This window comes from Solenopsis invicta, chromosome 3, assembly GCF_016802725.1.
Source record: "Solenopsis invicta isolate M01_SB chromosome 3, UNIL_Sinv_3.0, whole genome shotgun sequence".
Taxonomy (NCBI): domain Eukaryota; kingdom Metazoa; phylum Arthropoda; class Insecta; order Hymenoptera; family Formicidae; genus Solenopsis; species Solenopsis invicta.
In genome coordinates, this window is record NC_052666.1 from 22,609,061 (window position 1) to 22,631,222 (window position 22,162).

Consider the following 22,162-nt stretch of genomic DNA (forward strand, 5'->3'; position numbering starts at 1 on the left):
TTTGAATTTTGTTTATTTTGTCTGTTAATACAGATAAGATCTTTTTTCTGTTAAATTAAAAAAATTTTTTCATTTTTTGATCGTATTGACTCAAATGATATAATAAATTCAAATCAAACAGACTTGTAGAGATATGCAATTTACAAAATTATACGTCACGATTGTACTCTTTCTAAAACATCGCAGTAAAATGTATTATATCGTACCGTGATTTATTATTTATTTTACATTTGGTATTGTGCGTAATTAATTATTGTAACGTGCAATTTTATAACAATTACATTATCTTTTATATCGCAACCACCATTTTTAGTTATATATAATTTTGCGAAATACAGATTTATATTAGTTTTTTTAGTGCGCGTTAGTCAAACTGTTTCTAGGGTATAAAAAAATTGTAGATAGAATTTATAGCGTTAATCGCGCAAGGAGACCAGTCCGACCGCGCGTATTTTCCGCTCTTCGAATCGAATTTCCCGCCTGCGGATGACGTCATTTGCCAACATGGCGTCGCTCGCTGATAACTCGCGTCGTAGTCCATCGCGGCGCGACGTTCGCGTATCCGGGGAAAGTACGCGCCGCGCTCTCGATGACACAGCGGGTGACGTGAGATGTCGGGACGTGCGTATGGAAAGAAGGTGGGAGGGTGGTAAGGTAGGGGGAGGATAGGAGGGACGGCGAAAAGGTAAAGGTTAGAAGAGGTTATGAACTCTAACCCGTGAACGAAGCCTGGTAGCCAGCCCGCTGGTCCTGCTGGTCCCGATCGCGCGTCGGCACGGATCAGTTATCGCCGCTGCTAGCCGCGAAGGTGAGTCGCGGTTCCTATCCTCTTCTCTCTTTCTCGCTCTCATTCTGTCGCTATCTCTCTCTCTCTCTCGTTCTCGAGGCTCGCCCTCGACTCACATAGAACTTGCGATCACGTTCGCGTGAAACGCCCCATCGCATCGAAGACTTCCTCTCGAAACGTGACGTTCGTTTCCTTCTCGTCTCTCTTTCTCTCTTTTTCTCTCTATCTCGCGTCGAGTGACCAAATCTAGCACGATGAATTCCGGGTCGGCGAAGCGCGAACGGGTGGGTTTGACAACGCGACGGTAAAACGTTTGGCAGGACGTTTCTGATCCTTTCGTACATGTTCATCGTGGTGTCATCGTGGGCTGCGCTTCGCCTCCGCGTTACGTCCGGACGGGCGCTTTAGTGTTTGACGACGCGAAATTCCACGCTCCAACGAAATGGAAGGAATGCACGAGACGGAGCAAGGCTCGTTTAGATAGATCTCGCGAACGCTCGAAGGCTCCTCTCTCGGTGACGTAACGCGTCCGGTTTTGTTCGTCACGAAGAAATCTCCAGGTTTATTGACGAATTCTCGTGGACGCGGTTTTCGATCGGGAGAACTCGAAAGACCGAAGGATTCTCTCGAGGGAGAGGAAGAGAGAGAGAGAGAGAAAGGCATCGTCTATTCTCACCATCGCCGCTGACATTTCAATTCAATCGTTAATGCATATTCAAGAGTCAGCAAGAGATACACCTTCGCGGAATGCGCGCGTGTGTCCGCATTCGAAAATACATATTCAAGAGTATAGTTGGGCAAGCACTCGGAGTGTAGCGCGGGGCGCGACCGCGCCAGAACAAAGCTGCGCGGTCGTTCTCGCTCGTGGCACGTGTCACCGCGCGCGCGACTTTATTTTCGGACGCGCGATGCGTACATACGCGGGTCCGGGAGCCTCTTCGGGAAAAATAATCGCGATTCGCGCTATGATATACGTTGCCTATGGGCGGGGCGAGGACGGCGGATGATCCGTGTGCCGTTTCGCGGTAGGCGGGCGGCGGATAAAGAGGCTGCGCAGCGCGACCTTCGGACCCACGGGCGACCTTTACCTGCCGCGCAGACCGTACCGTTGTACAAACGTAATTACTCACGGGCGAGACTGTTCTCCTCGTCGTATATGTATGTGGGTCGGTGATTCCGAGAATCGCCAAAGAAAGCACTCCTGAGATGACCGCTCGAAAGCGCCGAGTCGACCCGCGATCCGGCCAAAATTTTGACTCGGCAAAATTCCGTGTTTTAGGATCATTTGATGCTTAAATAGTATAAATGTATCTATTGCCTGTAATGCCTAATATTATTATTTTTAGTTTTAAGAATTAGAAAAAGATAAAGAATAAGTTAAACTGAGATCAAAGGTAATCTACATTATGGTAGAAATGGGCATATGTCTATTAATGTAGAGTAACTTTGATCTTGATTTAACTTACACTGTAAAAAAAAAGTTTGGTAATTCTCATGCAGATCACTTACGTTTATCGTTTAATAAACGATAAACGTTTGAAAATTGTTTAGTCGGTATGTTTTCATGACGTATAAAAACGTTTATTAAATTCTCTATTTTGTACTTTAAAACCATTGAAATATCTCGTATAAAAATGGTAAATTAAATTAGTGAAAAAAATTTTTAATAATTATGAGATCGTAATAAATGTTTTTATAACATTTATTAAAACGTTTATTAAAATAATTTAAAAAACGTTTATTCACCATTTACGTTTAAAATGGATCTTTAACGTTTATTAAACGTATCTTGAATTCAATTTTGTTGCTCGGGTAGCTACTAAATCTTGTTACTACATTTTGTTTACTATATTGATGCAATATTTAATAAATATCACCAAACAGAATAACAAATCGTTTGGAAATAATTAAAAAAGTACAATTAATGTTTAGTTGGTTTTGGTTATATTAATTGAATATTTTCTTGAAATTATTTTACCAAAAGGTTTTAGTAACTAATCACTCAAGATTGATTATTATCTGTATTATAAAATCTTTTTTCACTGAAGGATTCTTTTTAACTTTTTCCAGTTTCAAAGATTAGAGTCAATGTGTGACATCCTAGCCGATTTTGGTCTGGTAAAATTCCGCGTATTTCAGGATCATTGATCTTTGAACCGTAATGTCCACTGCTATCGATGTAATATTATAAATTAACTTTGATCTCAATTTAACTTATTTTTATCTTTTTTTCCTATTTCTTGGAAAAATGGATAAGTTGTATGTAATTAATTAGTTGTATGTAAATAAATGAACATGAGCCGAGAAACATAGTCCCCTTGGAGTGACTTTGATCAAATTCCAATTAACTTAATCGACCGATTAATTCGATTGGCAGAATCGCTCGAGGTGAAGACAATTCGTTGTCCCGAATCTCTTTTTTTTTCACGCGATTTCAAACAGCGAGAAATTAGTCATCTTGATCACATTAACGAAATAATATGGACATTGCTTTAATAAGCTAATTACTGGTTAATTAATTAGATTTTAATGGAAGACAATTAAGTTAACTGGAGTTTGATGAAATCATCTTTTATTTCTGTCAATATGGATTAATTTTAATCTCTTTTAATTTACTTTTTATTACCTTTTTCTATACAAAGAAAATCTCATTTAGAGAATATTTTTCTTTCGGAATGTAAATGCTGAAATGAAATAATAGCGTCAAACAGACATAATTTACTTACACGAAGAAATTTTGTATAATTTCATCAAGAAAAATAATTATTCAATAATAATTTTCATGAATTGAGCAAAAAATAGCGGTTAAAAAATAACAATATTTTCAAACCAAGAATTATAATCTTTTAATACTATTAAAACGATCATATGACAGAAATGGACATTAGAGATAAACCATGTGATGGGTGATAATCAAAAGTTTGAGGAATTGAATTATGGCAATCATCTTTCCTGAAAGATACACAAGAAAAGCTATTAACTTGATTAACTAAATTTTTCCATGCGATTAAATTGTTTCGGTTTAACTATTTATGTATTTGACATAAATATATAAAATACTTGAACTTCAGTTTAAGCAGTTGTATAAATATATAAATATTGTTCAAATATATAAATATTTGAACTGAGAAAATTCAATCAAGTTAAAACATTTTGTCAAGTTAACAACTATTTTTTTCTCAATGCACATCGGAAAAGATACCCGCGGTACTCTGGATTTATTTAATAGTTGGAATCGTCATGGAAGATTACGATTGAGACGGAACCGATTAACGCCCGATGACCGAAACGAACGATCGTGGAATTTCCGGGAAGACCCGTTGCGATTAAAATGCATTTGTCGGATATCTGCGAACTATCCATTGATAAGAGCGTAAACACAGGCGCGCGGCGGAAATGCCGTTTTTTTTCATACGTCCCTAGTCGATCGTCGCGCGTGTGCACAGGACAATGCGAAGGATATCGCAAAGACGAAACGCGCAAAGACGAAACGTACACCTGAGATCATCGGCGCGGGCTCGTCGCGTACACAAGGTAAACAGATTGCTTATGTGTGCAAAGAAAAAAAAACGCGCGAGCGCGTATACAGGGTGGTCCTTAAGTATTCTAAAAGATTTCAAGGGGTGATTCCTCACGTTAATTCAAGACGACAAAACTTAATGTCTTGAAACGACTCAGTTTCAAAAATACAGGGTGTCAGAGTTGAAGGAAAATTTTTGTTTCTTTTAATTAAAACAAAAATTTAAACACATTTAAATCACTCGAATCATTTACTGTTAAATTCGTAGTGTCGAATTCTATTCAATTTGAGTTATTTTTAATCATTCTTATAAGTCGTCATTGCTCCTACTTAATATGTCATCAATTTAACTAGAACACGAAATTTATTAAACAAGTTAACTATAGAAATGTTAAATTTTATGCACATATGTTAATACGAACAGTACTTAGAAACTAAGCAATATAACCACAGAAAAAGGTTGATCAGATGAAATTGTTTCTTTAACTACATATTTTGTGTGAAAATAATAAATTTCGACACACATAGAAGATAAAAATAACAAAATGTCATTTAACTCAAAGAATGGATTTACATTCTTTAATATTTAACGGTTTTGATGAAACTTTGTATGTTTTGAGCCTAAGAATTATTGGCTCCATCTTTTGAAACCATAAATAAATTTGTTTTATTCAGTTAGTGACGGATCCAAGGATAACCAGGTATTTATTTATGAAAAAATCGCATCACTAATTTTTTTAAGATTGAACTTTTTGATGATAAATTGAATAATTAGCATAGAAAAGGTCACTTGGTTGATACCCGAGTGATTTTGACATTTTGGGAAACGAAATATTTCCTTCAACTCTGACATTCTGTAACTTCGAAACTAATCCAGTTTCGGGCATGCAACGTTTTTGTCTTAACGTATGAGATGTTCTAAAATCTTTTAGAATCCTTAGAGTTCATCCTGTATAAGTGGTAGCCCAAGAGAGAACGGAGAGTGGATACGTCTCCGTTTACAAAATCCTAAGTGAAAGGATCGACATGAAATCGATTCCGAGACACATTCCGTCGGGATTTTAAAGTTTCGAGCAGAACGTGTCATTCGGTGTCTAGCTAGCGTCGACAGTGATACAGTGGCACAGAGAGAGAGAGAGAAACACGCGCGCAAAAAGTTCCGCGCGTATGTGGCCGTGTGCACCGCGTGATCCGACCTATTCGCGGCGACCTCGACGACGTCGGCCGATAAGTCATCGCGTGGACGCGCGTTACATGACATAGCGTGGACGCGCGTTACATGACATAACCCGACGACGTTCACCAGCAAGAAGGCAGGGAGGGAGAGGCAGGGATAAACGGAGCCGGCGGAGTATATCGCCGTTCTCTCGCATATAGAAAAGCCGCGGCCCCGAAAACTCGCGCGGCGCTGCCTCGACCTCGTGGCCGCGGCCGCTACATTCATTCCGCGCCTAGAAATGTTAATTTTTTTTTACATTTGTTTTTTCTCGTTTCATTCTTCTCCGCTCTATGTACCCTTTCGCTCTCTCGTTACATCTTTGTTACATCTCCTGTTGTGCATTGTTAAACACGTAATGTCGAATTGCATTCGGTTTGAATTTTGAATCATTTCTTTGTCGTCACTACTTCCACTCGTTAATTTTTATTACTTTTACAAATATAAAAAATTCTTAAATATATGTTCTAACAACTGCAAGTATTTGATATGGTTGTTAATTAAAAAGAAAATTGTATATAAATGTTGTAATTAGTTACAGCCGCCAAAATTAGAGAAATACACGTTCTTATATAAAAATTCATAACTTTGAAACAAAAATGGCTAAGGAAAAATACTTTCATCTCTTAAAGTTGACATTTTAACTAAAAAAAAAAAAAAATGTCGGCTGTTTAAAAAGTTAAGTTATTCAGTGACCTGAAAATTATGTATATACGAATTTTAAATTTAATATGAATAATGCTTTTCAAATTAACTTTTAATTTAACTTAATTTAACTAGTCAGTTTTTTGTTTATGTAACTTTTAATTTTATAAAACATTAGCTTAATTTAGTTAAAAAAATATATTGACTTACTCTGTCATTTATTAGGTGCATACGTTTAATACAAACATTACTTGATTACTTTGAAATTAAGCAATTCAACTAAAGAAATAGATTGGTCAGCTTGTAATTGTTGTTTTCTTACCACATTTGTATTAAAATAATAAAAACACACACACACACACACACACACATCATGGAAGTTAAAAGTAATCAAAAGTGTTATTTAACTCAAGAAATTTTTATTTAAATTTGATCCTTTAATATTTAACAGTATACAACTAGTTTTCTTACATTTCGTAATAAAATTTTCCCCTCTATCGTCATCCCGGATGTTTTTCGTTTCTTCCTTTTTTTCTCTTCCCTACGCAATCCGCCTACGAACCGTACCTTCATTATCTTTTATTGCGATCTCAGGTTTTGTACATAACTTTTTAGAATACCCATTGGACACTTGTCCTTTTAACCTTTCTCAATTGACCGCACTGAGGTCACGTTTGACGTCAGCGGACGATATATATCCGCACTTTGGGGAGATACACGACCTATCCACGAAAGGAGAACATGATATCCCCTTTGCCGTTAACAAACCCCCTGAACCCTCTCGCGTCTATTTACAACCCTGGCGGCGTGCGTAATTTGCGCGAGATACGAAATCTCGTGTTTTGCCGTTATCGCGCGAGGGATTCGTCTTGCTTTTTCTTTCTCTCTCTCCTCTTTCCTTTTCGGGAGCGGCAGGGTCGCGCGGTTGCATATCGCGGGCGTGTTGGCCGCGTGACGTAACACAACATTCCCCGCCGCGATCGCAGCCTCGCCGCGCGCGCGCGCGCTCGTTTGCTCGGGCGTATAGAGAGGAAAGCAGGCAAGCGGGACGCGAGAATGCACCTGGCCGGCGTGTCCCGGCCCGGTACACAAGAGAGTGACCTGCCAACCTGCGCGCGCGTTCGCTCGCTCGCTCTCTCGCTCTCTCGCCGACCGACACGCTCGCTCGCTCGCTCGCTCGCGACCGACGGAACGGCGGCCGGCTTGCGTTCACCTGCGCGCAAGGTTGCTACGAGAGAAGCAGTGCGGCGGCGGCGGCGGCGCGCGGTAACGCGGTTCTTCGCGTGAACCGACGACGAGCGAGAACGCGACGACGCTCCGGCGTGGACGCGTCGCGATCGGCGCGTCGTTGCCACGGGCGAACGGGTGAGTGAGTTGAGTGAGTGAGTGTGCGTTCGTTCGTTTGTCCGTTCGTCTGTTCGTCCGTCCGTCCGGTACCAGGCTACATTATATTCTCTGCGTATAGCCTCCGCGTTCGGCATTTCGCCGATATACAGCAGTGGACAGCGGAGGGATTAACCGATCGAGCGATCGAGCGAGCGAGCGAGCGAGCGAGCAGGCGGGCGACCTGACACACAACAGGTAGCGTACCGTGTATTCCGTCCTCGAACTTTGCGCGCAAGCGCGCACTCTCGGAGTTCGGACTCTCTGGAGCGGAATCGAAAGTGAGTCTCGATGCGTGCGGTCCGGCCTCTCCCGAGAGAGCTTTTGATTCGACTTCTTGAACGGAAGCGAGCGGAGGAGAGCCGAGCGTTACCAGTTTGACCTCGTACCGCGCCGTGCCGTGCACCAACCGCGCGTCGTCGAAGCGTCGTCGTCGTCGTCGTCGTCGTCGTCGTCGTCGTCGGCAGAACGTCTACGCGCCTTATGTTCGTCGAGCGTTGGCCGAGCAATATTTAGAAGCGGATCGCGCTCCTCGGGATCCGTCCAGGTGACGTTTCCACGTCCGGCGCGCCGGACGGCAACGGCCTTCCGATCCCGCGGGTTCTTCGTTCTTCGGGGACTTCGGACATGAGGCGTGAATTTAGAGCGCGAATGGGGCGGTCAAAGAGGAGATTTAGAGCAGCGATAAGCCGTAAATTTCAAGATTACATCGATTATCTAAGTATTGTTTACACGAACCTTTTTCACATAGTTTTAGTTCAAGTGTAAAATTCATGGATAATACCGGAATGCGAAAGAGTGGCAATTATAAATTTAATTATACATAAAAAAAAATTAAGTTATAAACTTGTTTATATATATATATATATATACATATATATATATATATCTGACTGTAGTATTGATAAAATAATAATATATAATATTAAAAGTAAAAGAATAGAATATAACTCACTATTTATAATATAATCTGAATCTTCTATGATCCATGATTATTGTTTACGTAAATGACACGTAAAACAGTTTACATAGTTAAGCTTGTACACGGGTAATGTAGATTATTTATATTTTATATGCATTAATATAATATTTCTTGAGTTAAATTATTTAATTCCATTATTTTAGTTAAATTAACGACGTATTGATTCATTTGTTAGAACAATGACATAGCTCAACAATTGATATTTTTTAATTTTTTAAAGCGCAAGAAAAAAACGGATATTTGGAGTTTTTATTACTAGTAGAATTACGTAATTGATCTTGTTAAATTAAAAAAAGAAACGAGAAAAGAAAATTTTGAACAGTAATCAAGAAGGATTAATTGTTTTTAATGGTTTATTTTTGTCATAGATGAGAATTCTATACATTGAATAAAAAACTAATGATCCATTTATTTCATTATTACACCAAAATCGTATTTAAAAATAATATTTTCACGATTTAATATTTTAGTGATTCAAAACGGTCAAATTCATATTTTGGAAAACCTCAGAGTTATGTCATTGTTTTAAGCAATGTCAAGCAAATGAGTGATATGGAGCAGTGGTGATGATAGAAACGAATAAAATAAAATGGTTCAAATTACAATGCGACCAAAATTTAAAGTGAAGGAAACCTCTATCAAAATTTATAAATCAAATTTGACTCTAATCTATTATTCAATAAGATGCACACATTAATGTAAATACTGCTTATTTAGAAACTATACACTGAGAAAAAAAATTTGTCGAGAAACTAAAATATTTAATCCAATAATATGATCAACTAAACATCGAATTGATTCAACAATTAATTAGTCGCACAATAAAGGTACAGCTCATTTATGTTAACCATTAAAATTTTTTAATCAAAAATTAATTGAAGCAACACAATCTTTAGTTGAACGTATCGGATTAAAGAACATAATTTTTTTTTTTAATATATTTTTTTCTCGTTGTGCAATTTAATTACAAAAATAGCTTGATAAAATACAGTTTTTTTTTAACCATTTATTTTCTGTTAAAAGAGTAAGCTTCGCCCACTCGGTACACTTTTAATCGCGCGCTGACCTTTCGTTCGGGCACGGTCGCTGCCCGCATTTTCACGCAGAGAGCCTCGGCTCTTCCTCCCCGTCGCGTTTGGCCTTCCGCGTCCCGAGCAGTTCGTAATCGGCCGCGAACGCTTATCAACATTCGTTCGGCTCGCCCTTATCAGCGCTGCGCGACGAATCGATGCTCCGATTCGGGGAACGAGAAGCGGTTGTCGCTGGATCTTCACGTTTGACGGACGAATATAGCGACGATTATTGCGCGACGTACGTGCGAAAATACCAATCGCCGTTAATGTCCCGATAACGATGGCGCTGTTTTTTTTTTCTTTCAAGTAACAGAGTGAATTCTCTGCTGACAAGAATTGCGGGTATCTCAGGTGTCTCGCGCCTTCGAAATTCCACAGATTAAGTATGGTGTATCGCGAGCAGCGACGAGATAGCCGGAGAACAAGGAATATTTTGAAATCCGTGAAATATAAATAAACGAGAAATTTAGAACATTTTGATAATTAAATAATGACTGATAAAACAGGATATTTTATATCCAGATGAATTGTATATAGAAAAATTAGTATCGAATTGAAACCAATATATTTTATTTAACGTTGTTTCATATTTAAGCAAAAATTATTATATATGGTTATTTGATGATGTTGCTTATATATAATTGAATTATCTTTAACAAATTTGGCAGTGAATTGTCTTTAATGATTTTGATAATTTTTTAGGGAATGCTAAAGTCGTCAGTCTTATCACCTGAACAACTTGCAATGCACGCATACGATTTACAATGCATGCATACGATTTATGAAACAATACGTCACTACGTATTACTGCGTCAATATCGCACGCATGTAAACGCGAATTTTCAAGCATTCTCTTATCCTTCATTATTAGATTTTCAAGCTTAATTTTAATACGGATTCTATAGGTTAATAATAGCGTTGATAGTGTTACAACCCAGTACGGGTCTGGCACGTGAACGATATTATTGATTATGCGTGGTTAATATTGATGGATGGATGGTGATCCGGACTTTTTGATTTGATTTCAGTATTGCTGTGTGATACGGATAGTGACAGTAATACGGATTGTGAGTGTGTGAAGAGGATGCGTCGGTATCTTCATTAGTATAATTCCACAATCACTAATAACATAATTATAGAAATAATCTTAGCTTGCAAAAATATTAACTCTGTCAGAATTACTAATTCAATATTATTAATCAGTATTATTGATCGTATAGGAATTCCCCTCTAAAAATTCAACGTTGTTTCTTCATGTAACCCATGCCTTAAACCATTTCAGTTTTATACAGATTGAAAAAAATTTTTGAAGCCAATATTGATACACATTGTCAGCTACGCACACATAGGCTTGTTGAACTAAGAATAAGTAAAGATTAAAATTTCGAAATTTTTTTTTGTTCTTGACATAAAGTTACATTAATGATTTTTTTGTGAAAAAGGACTTTTAAGTCTGTAAATGTAATAAGAAAAATAACTCGTTAAAAAATTCGCATTTGATTAATAAAATAGGACAACTTTAACATAAAATTAAAAATTTCAGTAAAATATTATATTTTTATTTCAATATTATAATAATCATCTAAAGAGCACAATATGAATTGTTTCGATAATATTAAAAATGTCAATAATATTAAAAATTAACTCTTGATTTAAAGATATTATTTTCTATCCGATATTTTTTTCTTCTTAGTTCATGAAATTATTGAATAAATATTTTTTTTTTTTGATAAAATTCTTGATATACAAAATTCTTTAAGTAAGCAAATTTAATGTTATAACCTTATTTTAATATTTAAATTTTAAAATATTAATATTTTGAAAATAAAGATATTCTCAAATTAAAAATGTTTTAAAATTAAAAATATTCTTTTTTTCTGTGATAAAACTTACAATTATAATTTAGTATAATTTACAATTATAAATGATGATACATGTATCGTTATAAATGCACGAGAAGAATGGTTTTGTTAAAACCGTCTATTAAACCGTTAAACTGTCTAAAAATTTGGCTAGACACATCTAAAAATAATTACATTAAGCTATCAAAATAATTATATTGGACCAAGCTGTGCTTGCAGGAATGTCAAAACTTTTTGTAATATAATCATCATGCTTGCAAAGAAAAAACGATTTTGTAAAAGTATCTAAAAATTTAACTAGATATAGATCTAAAAACAATTATTTTATTGCACTATTAAATTATATTTGGCACTAAAACTGATTGCTAGAATATCAACATTTTTGCAGCATTTTTCAACATGTTTGAACGTAACCTGCAAAAAATTGTGACATTCCAGAAACCAGTTTTAACGTTCAACATAATTTAATGATATAATAAAAAAATCTTTTTTTTATTATACCAACTCCTACATAATTATTTTTAAATTTGTATTTCTAGTTAAACTTTTAGATCAACCATATTCTTTCGTCCAACATAATTATTTTTATATTTGTATCTAACTAAATTTTTAGATATTTCTTTCAAAATTATTTGTATTATAACTGATCATATTAATCTACTTTCGGAAAATTTATAAAATATACATAACATATGTATATGTAAGAGATCAAGCTTACGTGGAAAAAATGGTTTTGCTGAAATATCTAAAAATTAAGCTGAATACATGGATCTGAAAATAATTTTGCTGGACCATTAAAATAATTATGTTATGAGTTCAATCATAATTATTTTAATATTGTTGCAAGACGTTTTGACATACTAGTAACCAGCTTGAACATTCTACATAATTACTTTGATGGTCTAATGAAATTATTTTTAGATTTGTATCCGGCTAAATTTTTAAATATTTTAGATAAAAGTTTGTTGAACATATTAGGTAGGCAAAAAAGTCATGTCGTTTTGTTTTCTATGTAAACGAAAGCTTTTGCTTTGTATGAAAAAATGCCTTTCATTTACATAGAAGAAGAACATGACCTTTTTGTCAACCTAATAGATCTGAGAATAATTTTGTTGGACTATCAAAATAATTATGTAGGACGCTCAAGCCGGCTGTTAGAAATGTCAAACTTTGCAGCGTTACTCATCACTCTTGAACGTCCTACATAATTATTTTGATAGTCCCACAAAATTATTTTCAGATCTGTTCTGGTTAAATTTTTAAATACTTTATCAAAATTGTTTTTTTCCTCGCAAATCAAATATCAAAGGATATTAGGAGAGGAAATTCGCGCGAGAATAAAGCGCGTGATGTCTCGAGATCTCCGTCGCGTCGCGTCCGAAGTAAAATCGCGTGCAAAATCGCATAGAAATCGGAGCGGCGAGGATCGTGCGCGGATGTGTGAAAATGGACCACTCGCTTCTATATGACAGCGGCGGTCGGTCGGCGGTGGTGCGGTGCAGCGTAGCGCGACGTAGCCGGGCATCGGCATGCACCTCTACCTACCTAACCGCGTAGCAACCTACGAACCGAAGAACTCGGGACCATCTCTTTCACCTCTCAAAACGGCGCCGTAGGGGGGTCGGCAGAAAGGGCGGGCGGTCGGGCGGGCTGCGGGGCCGGGAGGCGACGAGGAGGTTTCTCTCCCCGGCAGGTGGGGACGGCCCGGCAAATGCTCCAGTTTACATTTTTATCCCGCGCCCCTGCGCTTAGTTCTTCGAACACTTTGGATCGCGCAATCGTCCGCTCCTCTCGTCTCTCGCGGAGCGCGGGATGCGATCGTGAGGAGAGCGAGGGATCGGTATCGATCGCCGGGACGGCACGGCGCGCTTTCCCGCGAGTGCGACAACGCGTGACACCAACTTGGCCACGTAAATCGCGCATATCTTATCTAAAATTCACTTGAATCTTTAACGATGAAATTAAAGTGGCATAAGTTTGATAGAATTTCGTTCTTGGAATCGCTCGCTCTTGTGTTTTATTCCAATCGCGGTTTATTCTACACAGAGATACATTTTTTTTTAAATAAAAGAATATATTTTCTTAAAACCATATATACTTTTATGCAAGCATTTGGTTGTTCAGTTTAAGTAAAAATATTTAAGTACTTTTAAATAAATATAGACATATTATCTCAAGCATATAATTTTGTATTTTTACATTTAAATAATTATTTTACAAATAAGCTAATAATAAAATTGTTTTAGAATATAAAAATAGTCTAATAATAAATATTTTCTAAATTGCAAGAAAAATTATCTGATTGAAAATAATTTCTTCATTTTATTTACACAATTTTTTTGTGATATTTTTTCTCTCCGTGTACACTGAGAGAAATGTCGTCAAAATTTTTAGTTTCTGGTACTAAAAATATTAGTTATTTTCTACTAAAAACTTGGTTACATTTAACAAACCCATTTGGTTACAAGTTTTATAAAAACAATTGTTTGGTTAAAACTACAGATTATTTGGTCATAATAACAATATATTTAGTAATTATAGCTGTAAAATTTATTTGATCGCTATTTAAACGTTTGGTTTATTCCATTAAATATTTCTCTCAGTGTAATCGAGTCTCGGCGAAAAAGTGGTGTTCAAAGATTCTGCGGGATAAGCTCGCGTTTCGCGAGGACCGTCGACTTCTTTCGCGGCATTGAATTTTCGAGTTCCTTGATTCGACGCGGCTGTAACGCGCTGCTTACAATGTGCACGTTATGTGCACGCGTTTCACCGAACGTTCGAATCACGCTTGTGAAGCCCGGCGATTTGAGAGGATCGCAATATCCGGCTAAAAATCATTAATACTGGTTTAACACGCATCGAAAAGGAGAGCCCCGTGGTTCTGTGCTTCGCGCGGGTTCTCTCGGCTCGTAATAGCGCTCTCTCGGAACGGTAACGCGCCGCGTATTATTGCGCGATCAGCGCGGAAATATCTCGCACCTGAGAGATACGCGTTCTACGCGCTCTCGTCTAACGGAGGCGCCGATCCGTTTTGCAGAGAGAAATGGACAGGGACCATAGGGAGCAACGCGATCACGATAATCTGAGCGAGAAGGAGCCGGACTGCAAAGTTGGAATGGCTTTCCGCAGCCTCTCCCACCATCGCGATCGTACGCCGGATGCCGATGCAGAGGTTCATTGCTTGTCATAAAATTTCTACCTCCATTACTCGCGAGGAAATAACAATCGGCATTTATCGAAAAATCATGGAAATAAATGTTTGTTAATTATCTCTTTACGATTATTTTTGTCAACTTTATAAGTAAATGTCGAAAGGCGTTTATTGAGGAATTAATAATTATTCTGGAGATAATTGAGAAACGATATTAATGATTTTCAAATTACTTTCATAGTAACCAATAATTCGCCTATAAACGCCAATTGTTAACTCTTTTATTATTATCTTTATTACAGCAATGGTTGGTTAAATTAATGAAAGTAGAGAGAATGATCGAGGAATTTGTAATTATTCTAGAGATAATTAAGAAACGATATTAATCTTTTTCAAATTACTTCTGTAATAGTCAATTGTTAATTTTTATTATTATCTTGCAGAAATGATTCATTAAATTAATGAAAGTAGAGGGAATAATTTCTCTATATTTGATAAAATGTCAGCTTTGAAATTGTTGTCTTGTTACAGAGAGACATGGACATCGATCCGGCTGATCACGTTGAAAACTTACACGACGACAAGCCCGAGAAATTAGGAAGGAATTTTCATAATTTAGGGCATCACCCAGCTATGGTAAATACATTAATCCAGAGCTTACAATCTTGTGTGCGTGTAATATTGATTTGTTTAATAAAGCGTTAAATTTGTCTTTGCAGAGAGACGTGGATAGGGATCAAAATAATCACGTTGATAGTATGCATGATGATAAGATGGATCACAAGATAGGGAGAGACTTTCGCAATCTCGGTCATCACCCTGGAATGGTTCACTTGCACTCTGGCATGGAGCATTTGACTAACGTTGACGTTGAAGTAAATATTTATTAATATTTTACATCTCAGTGAGCTTTCTTATGTGTTCATTTCCATTAATTCGAGGATATTTTGATTTTTTTTACAGGTGAAATTAGCGAGGGACGTTCGCGGTTCGTTAGGCTTAGGATTGTCCTTAGAACTTTGTGTAGTCTGTGGTGATAGAGCTAGTGGTAGGCACTACGGAGCAATCAGCTGCGAAGGTTGCAAGGGTTTTTTTAAGCGCAGCATTCGCAAGCAGCTGGGCTATCAATGTAGAGGAAGCAAAAGTTGTGAAGTTACCAAACATCACAGAAATCGTTGTCAGTATTGTAGACTTCAGAAATGCTTGGCGATGGGCATGAGAAGTGATTGTAAGTGAAATTTATTCATTTTTGTGCTCTTTTTTTTTAAATATTCATTTCTAAAAACTTAGATCAGATTACGCATTAAAGATTACAAATTGGATATTAGAATTTAATTAATTATAATAAAAATCTAAAATCAACGGATTAAAATTAAAACTATTTGATTGGTGAAATTGTAATCTTTCATTCGTAATTCTCAATCCTCATGCGTAGCTTGATACACATGAGGCTTAATTGGGACGCGTTTTTCGAAATTTTTTTCAGTACTTTAGTTTTTTTGATCAATTTTTACAACTCAAATCATGTATGAAGTAAAGATCGGGATTAAACCTATAATCTGTTACAAGTGGATTGTTCCTATGCTCTTGTCCCAAAGTTCTGTGTCAACTTTTTTTTTGTGTTATTGAGTTTTTTAAGTACTTTATAGGAAATAATATATAAATTTAGATTTTACTGGTGTTGCAGCTGTACAACACGAAAGAAAACCGGTATTGGGCGAATCGGCCGCAGCAAAAGTTGGTAACCGTAGCCCTAGGGTAAAACCAGAACCGCAACAATCCGTTCCCGAAGTACCGCCAACTTGGGAGCAACCCGAGAGCCCCAGCATGGAAGACCAAAGTAGCGATAGTGATGCTCTCAGCGACGCTTTGACCTTAGCACGCGAACGTTTACTCCTTTCCCATGCATTAGCAGATAGCATGGCTAAAATCATTGGTGATGTAAGTCAGGAATTGTTATCTCATTGTATTATCTCTATGTGTGTGTGGCTAGTATCACTTTTAATGTATCACGATATGTTTGCTTGCAGAATGTTAACGGTTCAAGCGAACCAGAGGAAGAATGGACCGGCCAATTAATCTCCGAGCGAAATACGTTGTTCGAATTGAGGGCGCCTAGCCCAGCACCCGTGTATTTATCTATTCACTACATATGTGAAAGTGCAGCTAGGTTACTATTTTTATCTGTACATTGGGCGCGAGGTATTCCGGCATTTCAAGCTTTGCCGTAAGTGTAATGTATTATTTTATGCAAATAGTACATTTACTTTTTTATCATACTAAAGTGAAATCGTAACATCATCAACTAAAATAAATGTTTTATGCTTTAGATCCGAAGTTCAAACTACTTTAGTTCGAAGTTCCTGGGGACAGTTGTTTACATTAGGTCTGGCACAATGCGCATACACCTTATCGCTTCCCAGTATTTTGACATCGATAATCAATCATTTGCAAGCTAGTATCGCACAAGAAAAAATTACCGCTGGCAAAGTAAAATGCGTTACGGAACATATATGTCGACTGCAGGACTGTGTGAGTTCACTGCACAAGTTGCAAGTGGATTCCGTCGAATACGCGTATCTTAAAGCTTTAACGCTTTTTAGCGCCGGTAAGGAAATGTAAATGGCAAACAGAAGTTTATTTGCTTATTACGAAGCCTATTACGATATTGGAGTGAGACACATCTATTTATTATGTTTTCCAGACAACGTTCTAGCAGGCATTTGGCGTAAGAAAGTTGAAGTTTTGCAAGAAGCGGCGTGGACGGAATTGCAACAACGCGTAGGTTCCGATAGATTACCTCGTCTTCTGTTGAGGCTAGCGCCTCTCCGCTCGATTAACCCTAGAGTTTTGGAGGATCTCTTTTTCTCGGGTCTCATTGGCCGAGTAAGCGTGGCTAGCGTCGTGCCTTATATTCTTACCATGCAAGATTACAAAACCGAACCGGAGAGTCACGCGGGGTGACGAATACTATCGTTGCGATGTAACTCGTGACCTAAAAGAGTGATATATGCAAAAATGTTGGATGCCTCAAACGTTTTCGCACAACAAAAGCGCTCATTCAAACGTCAAATTAATTTTTATTTTTTTGCATTTCCCCCTTTCTTTCGAATATTTGCACAAGAGTATAACGAGATAGTTATGAAATGCGCATAAATATGAATTGATTATAAATGTAAGTATTTCTATGTAATAATAATTGTACATATATATCTATGTCTAGATATATGTACATACTTTTATGTTTAGATCATAGATATGTATTGTATATTATCAGTGCAGCATCTGATTGTTTATAATATTGATTTTGTGTCCAATAATTTTTTATTTATTATATAGTAAATGGAACATTTACATACAAAACTTTCCTAGAATATGACTTGACACTTTGTTGAATTATAACTTTCAAGTGAGAGCTTAAATAATGTTCATTGAAATGAACAGTTTGTGAAATGATAATCAGGGAATATTGACATTATTACACATACAGCTTGTTGATAGTTAAATTTTTTTCTGTTTTGCACACACACAGTTAAAAATGTTGAAAACTTACACTTCGGAATTAAACTTACGTTCAGTAAAAAAATCAGTTTTATAGCTGTTATAAGGATCTTGAATATGATTGGGTTTTTGTTTGACAATTGGCTACAAATCTAAATATATAAACCAGCTTTTGAAATTTCACGAGATTGTCCAGTTTCGAATTTTTTCAGTCACTTAAAATTCATTCGCCGATTTTCATCTAACTTTAATGAATATAATTTTTGACAGGTATTAATACAAAATCTTACACACTGAAATGAGATGAAAATCGACTTCAACAATCGACAAGTAAATTACACTAAGTTTTCACATTGAAGAAAAAAATTAGTAATAAAAATGTAAGCTTATCAATGTAAAAACAATTATTAAGTATTAAAAAAGTCACAACGAGCAAATTAATAAGGATGGTAGCGTTTATTTTTCATAATTAAAAAATTTAATAATAAAATCTTTGAAAAGAATTAATTCTTTTCCACGATATTAAATTTTTTATTTATTAAAAATATACGCATCTTTGTTGTAGCCTTTAATTTGCTTGTTGCGGCCTTTTTTGAATTATTAGTTAGAAGAAGAATAATTATTATCAATGCAAACAAAAACCAAGACAATTCCAACAAATTTTGCGCAATGGAAGAATTGTCACGTTTAGCTTATACTTATATCATTTTATTTATGAGATCATATTCACACTCAGACAACAATAAGCAGACGAATTCTGCGAAACTGAAGAAATTCAAACAAAGGCACCACGATAAAATTTACATTTTCCGCTTGATTGCAATGTATTATCTTAACCTTCGAGTGCAATTATTGTTTTGTTATGAAAAGTATATATGTACACATACGGTTATAATTAAAAATACAACAATATTATGTTGTTGCATTTTTAAATATCCATGTAAAAAAATGCAATATCTCGAAAATGGGTTTCTCCAATCTGTGATATATAATTTCACAGGAAAGTTTTGTATCGGCACATTACTTACACAAAACGTAGAAGGCAATATGATATGTTTATGATGTATTATTATTATCAACAGTCTGTTGTGAAAATAGTCTGTTGTGAAAATATTTAGTCTATTCTACATGTATACATGCAGAAATGACAAATTTTGTTTTAAAACGTTCGTAAATACGTGATACAAATTAAAATTAGAAAAACTTCATTGTTACTTGTTTACAATTGAAACGTTGATATAAGATAATGCGTAATTCAGATTTCCTATAACATAAAAAAGAAAAGTTACAGCATATTTTTGCTTCTGATATACAAATCAAAGTTTATGTGCACAAATTACTTGTTACTTGTTGGGAGTGGACAATAAAACCATATTTTTTGTAAGAGAAAAGCGTGAATACTTAATATAGTTAAGACACATATAACAATTGTACATGAGTTACTTAATAGAAAATGTAAATTTCGTATTGTTAATATATTGTAATTATCGTATTGTAATTATATATCGTAATTATAAGAAGATATATATGCAGTACTTCATATAATATTTTTAATGGTTCTGGAGACGTAAGATAATATTAGTAATTTTAAGTTATATTTAATATCTTTATCAATTAACAAACCATCGAAACATTGCAGCCTTATATCATTTCATAAATTTTTGAAAAATTATTTTTAAGAAATTTTTAAGAGCATCACTATTAATTTTTATTATTAAATAACTAAATTTCTTTTGCTGAAACTTATTAAGTTGTAATGATTTTTCAACAATCAATTTCCCAGTTCCAAACTTTAATACTACAGGCTGATAAAAATCAGACAATATTTAAATGTAACGCAGCGTCAAAGATTAAAATTATCTGAACAAGGTACTATTTCGCAATAATGATAACATATTATTATTGTGATTATTAAAACAATGTGTAATAGAGATAGGATTTAATTTTTTGATATATTTGCTGACAAGGTAACGAATATTTTTTCTAAATAACGTTCTGGAATAATAAATAAGATTCTGGAATTTAATTGCAGGATTAATTGTTATAGCTTGACAGTTTAAACGAATTATTGGATCATCTTCGGGATTTAAGTGCTTTTTGCGTTTCAGCTTTACACTTTGCTGTTAACGCTTGTATATTATTCAAATATAAGTTACGGAATTACCGCAACAGCATTTAAATTTCGGAATGCATCCTTAAAGAGACAATACGTTGAGATATATTTCGCGAATGTGCACATTACAGAAGAAATTGTATATACGTGTAAGAATGTGCCTACATAAGAAAGATATTTATATGGGCGTTAAGAATTTTGTAATTATTGTTATTTAAGTATAACGGAATATAGTTAAAAAATCAGAGATACCTGAAAATTTGTTGCAACGCAATTTCGCTACATGGAAAACGCTATGTACATACTTAACAAACATACATGTATTTAAATGCGTCGCGAAATAACATATATTTACGATACTAAATAAACATTACTAGAGGACAGATATGTGTGTAAATGCAACTTTGACATTTATTCCTTGATCTAAAATTCATTTACTATTTATTGTAATATGTTTTATTCACCGGATAAGTTAGCGGAAATATTTTAAGTTGTCTCAGAAGTATGTGCATTATTTAAACTATCTTTATCCAATTCCTTTTTTCTGTAAAATATCGGAATTAAATAATTAATATTTTGTATATTTATAATTTCAACGTTAAGAGCACAATCTTTAGTGTCAATTTTGTACAATTTGGTAAAATCGTCAATATCATCAAGAGTCAATAGTCTTGGGACAGTTGCGGCTTGGCGAAAGGATTAAACTTTCTAGAGAAAGCGCGCTTCCGCGAACGATGTTTGTGTGAGCTAATGTCGGATTTGAACTCGTTGTGGCCTCGAATCGTAACACGAAAATTTATTTTACGTATATGAAAGTAATACTAATACCATTTTGTTAATAGCCGGTTAACTTAATCGGAAATTAATTAGTTGATAGAATTTTTAGAGAAAATTTAAATTATATAATTATTTTGTCTTCTTTAATCTTTTTTTTCTATATGCTAAATAAGAAAATATTAACAATTCTATTCATGTTAACAAAATAATGCAAATGTTATTTGATAATTTAATGTAAATTAAGTTTTAAATAAAATTAGTTCTTCACTCTTAGGTCGATAGTCTTAAATAATTTTCATTCTTTTATTGAAAAAAAAAGAAATGAACAAATCTGTAATTAATTACGTTTTCAATCAAAAATTGAAAATTATTTAAAACTATGAATGCCTTAGTGTATAAAATTCTTATTAGAATTCTCTTTTTCGTATAGACAACTAAAAAATAATGTAATTATATTATTATTGTAGAAAATGTGTGATAAGTTAATTTTAATATGCTCTGTTTATGTTTATTTGACCCAAAATTGTTTTTAAATATTTTTAAAAGTCATGGTAGAGTACTAGGTAAAAAGTTAAAAGTTACAAAATTTTTTGTTAAAATAATGAAAATGCAAACAAAATTTGAGTACAACGTTACACAGTGTTCCCAGGCGATCATCCAAGTACTGACCGTGCCCAACGCTGCTTGACTTCAGTGATCGGACGAGAATTGGTATTTCTTTTTTTTTTTTAATTAGTTTATTTCAGGACGTTATACAATAATACATCATTTGAAATGGACGAGAACTGGTATTTTACAGCGTGATATGAACGTTGCCAGAGTACAAAAGTTATTAGAAATGATTTTCAGGTACTACAAAATATTAAAAATTTTTAACTTAAAAAAGGGTAAAAAGTTGAAGTTAACAATTAAAGTTTATGTATATTAAAAATAACTAGTTAAAATTAAAAATTAAATCATTTACATTATATTACAAATTATTAACTTTTTAAGTTTATTATTTAACTTTTTAACTAATTATTACAAAATAAAACTTTAATCTGGACTTATCTTAATTTTTATGTGACGTCCTCTATTCTTTTGCATTTTTATTATTTTAAAACGAATGCAAAATAAATTTTTAGTAAGATTGAGTAAGTAATTACTTTTTAA

The 22,162-nt window shown here is 35.0% G+C and overlaps 1 protein-coding gene across 4 annotated transcripts; it reads left to right on the forward strand.

Moving 5' to 3' along the window:
• The first annotated feature begins 168 nt into the window (after positions 1 to 168).
• On the forward strand, positions 169 to 20,618 carry LOC105196712 (orphan steroid hormone receptor 2). 4 transcript variants are annotated; one of them, XM_039447136.1, is made up of 9 exons: positions 7,388 to 7,749; positions 14,506 to 14,640; positions 15,151 to 15,255; positions 15,339 to 15,494; positions 15,583 to 15,847; positions 16,289 to 16,560; positions 16,650 to 16,846; positions 16,950 to 17,227; positions 17,324 to 20,618. In XM_039447136.1, exons 2-9 carry the CDS (start codon positions 14,512 to 14,514, stop codon positions 17,581 to 17,583), a joined length of 1,662 nt encoding a protein of 553 aa, XP_039303070.1. In that variant the 5' UTR covers positions 7,388 to 7,749; positions 14,506 to 14,511; the 3' UTR covers positions 17,584 to 20,618. The 4 variants fall into 4 exon arrangements, with proteins under 4 accessions (XP_011161087.1, XP_039303070.1, XP_025990684.1 ...); XM_039447137.1 differs by having other exon boundaries at positions 7,395 to 7,749; positions 16,307 to 16,560; positions 17,324 to 17,583; XM_011162785.3 differs by lacking the exons at positions 7,388 to 7,749; positions 14,506 to 14,640 and adding an exon at positions 169 to 808.
• The last annotated feature ends 1,544 nt before the right edge of the window (positions 20,619 to 22,162 follow it).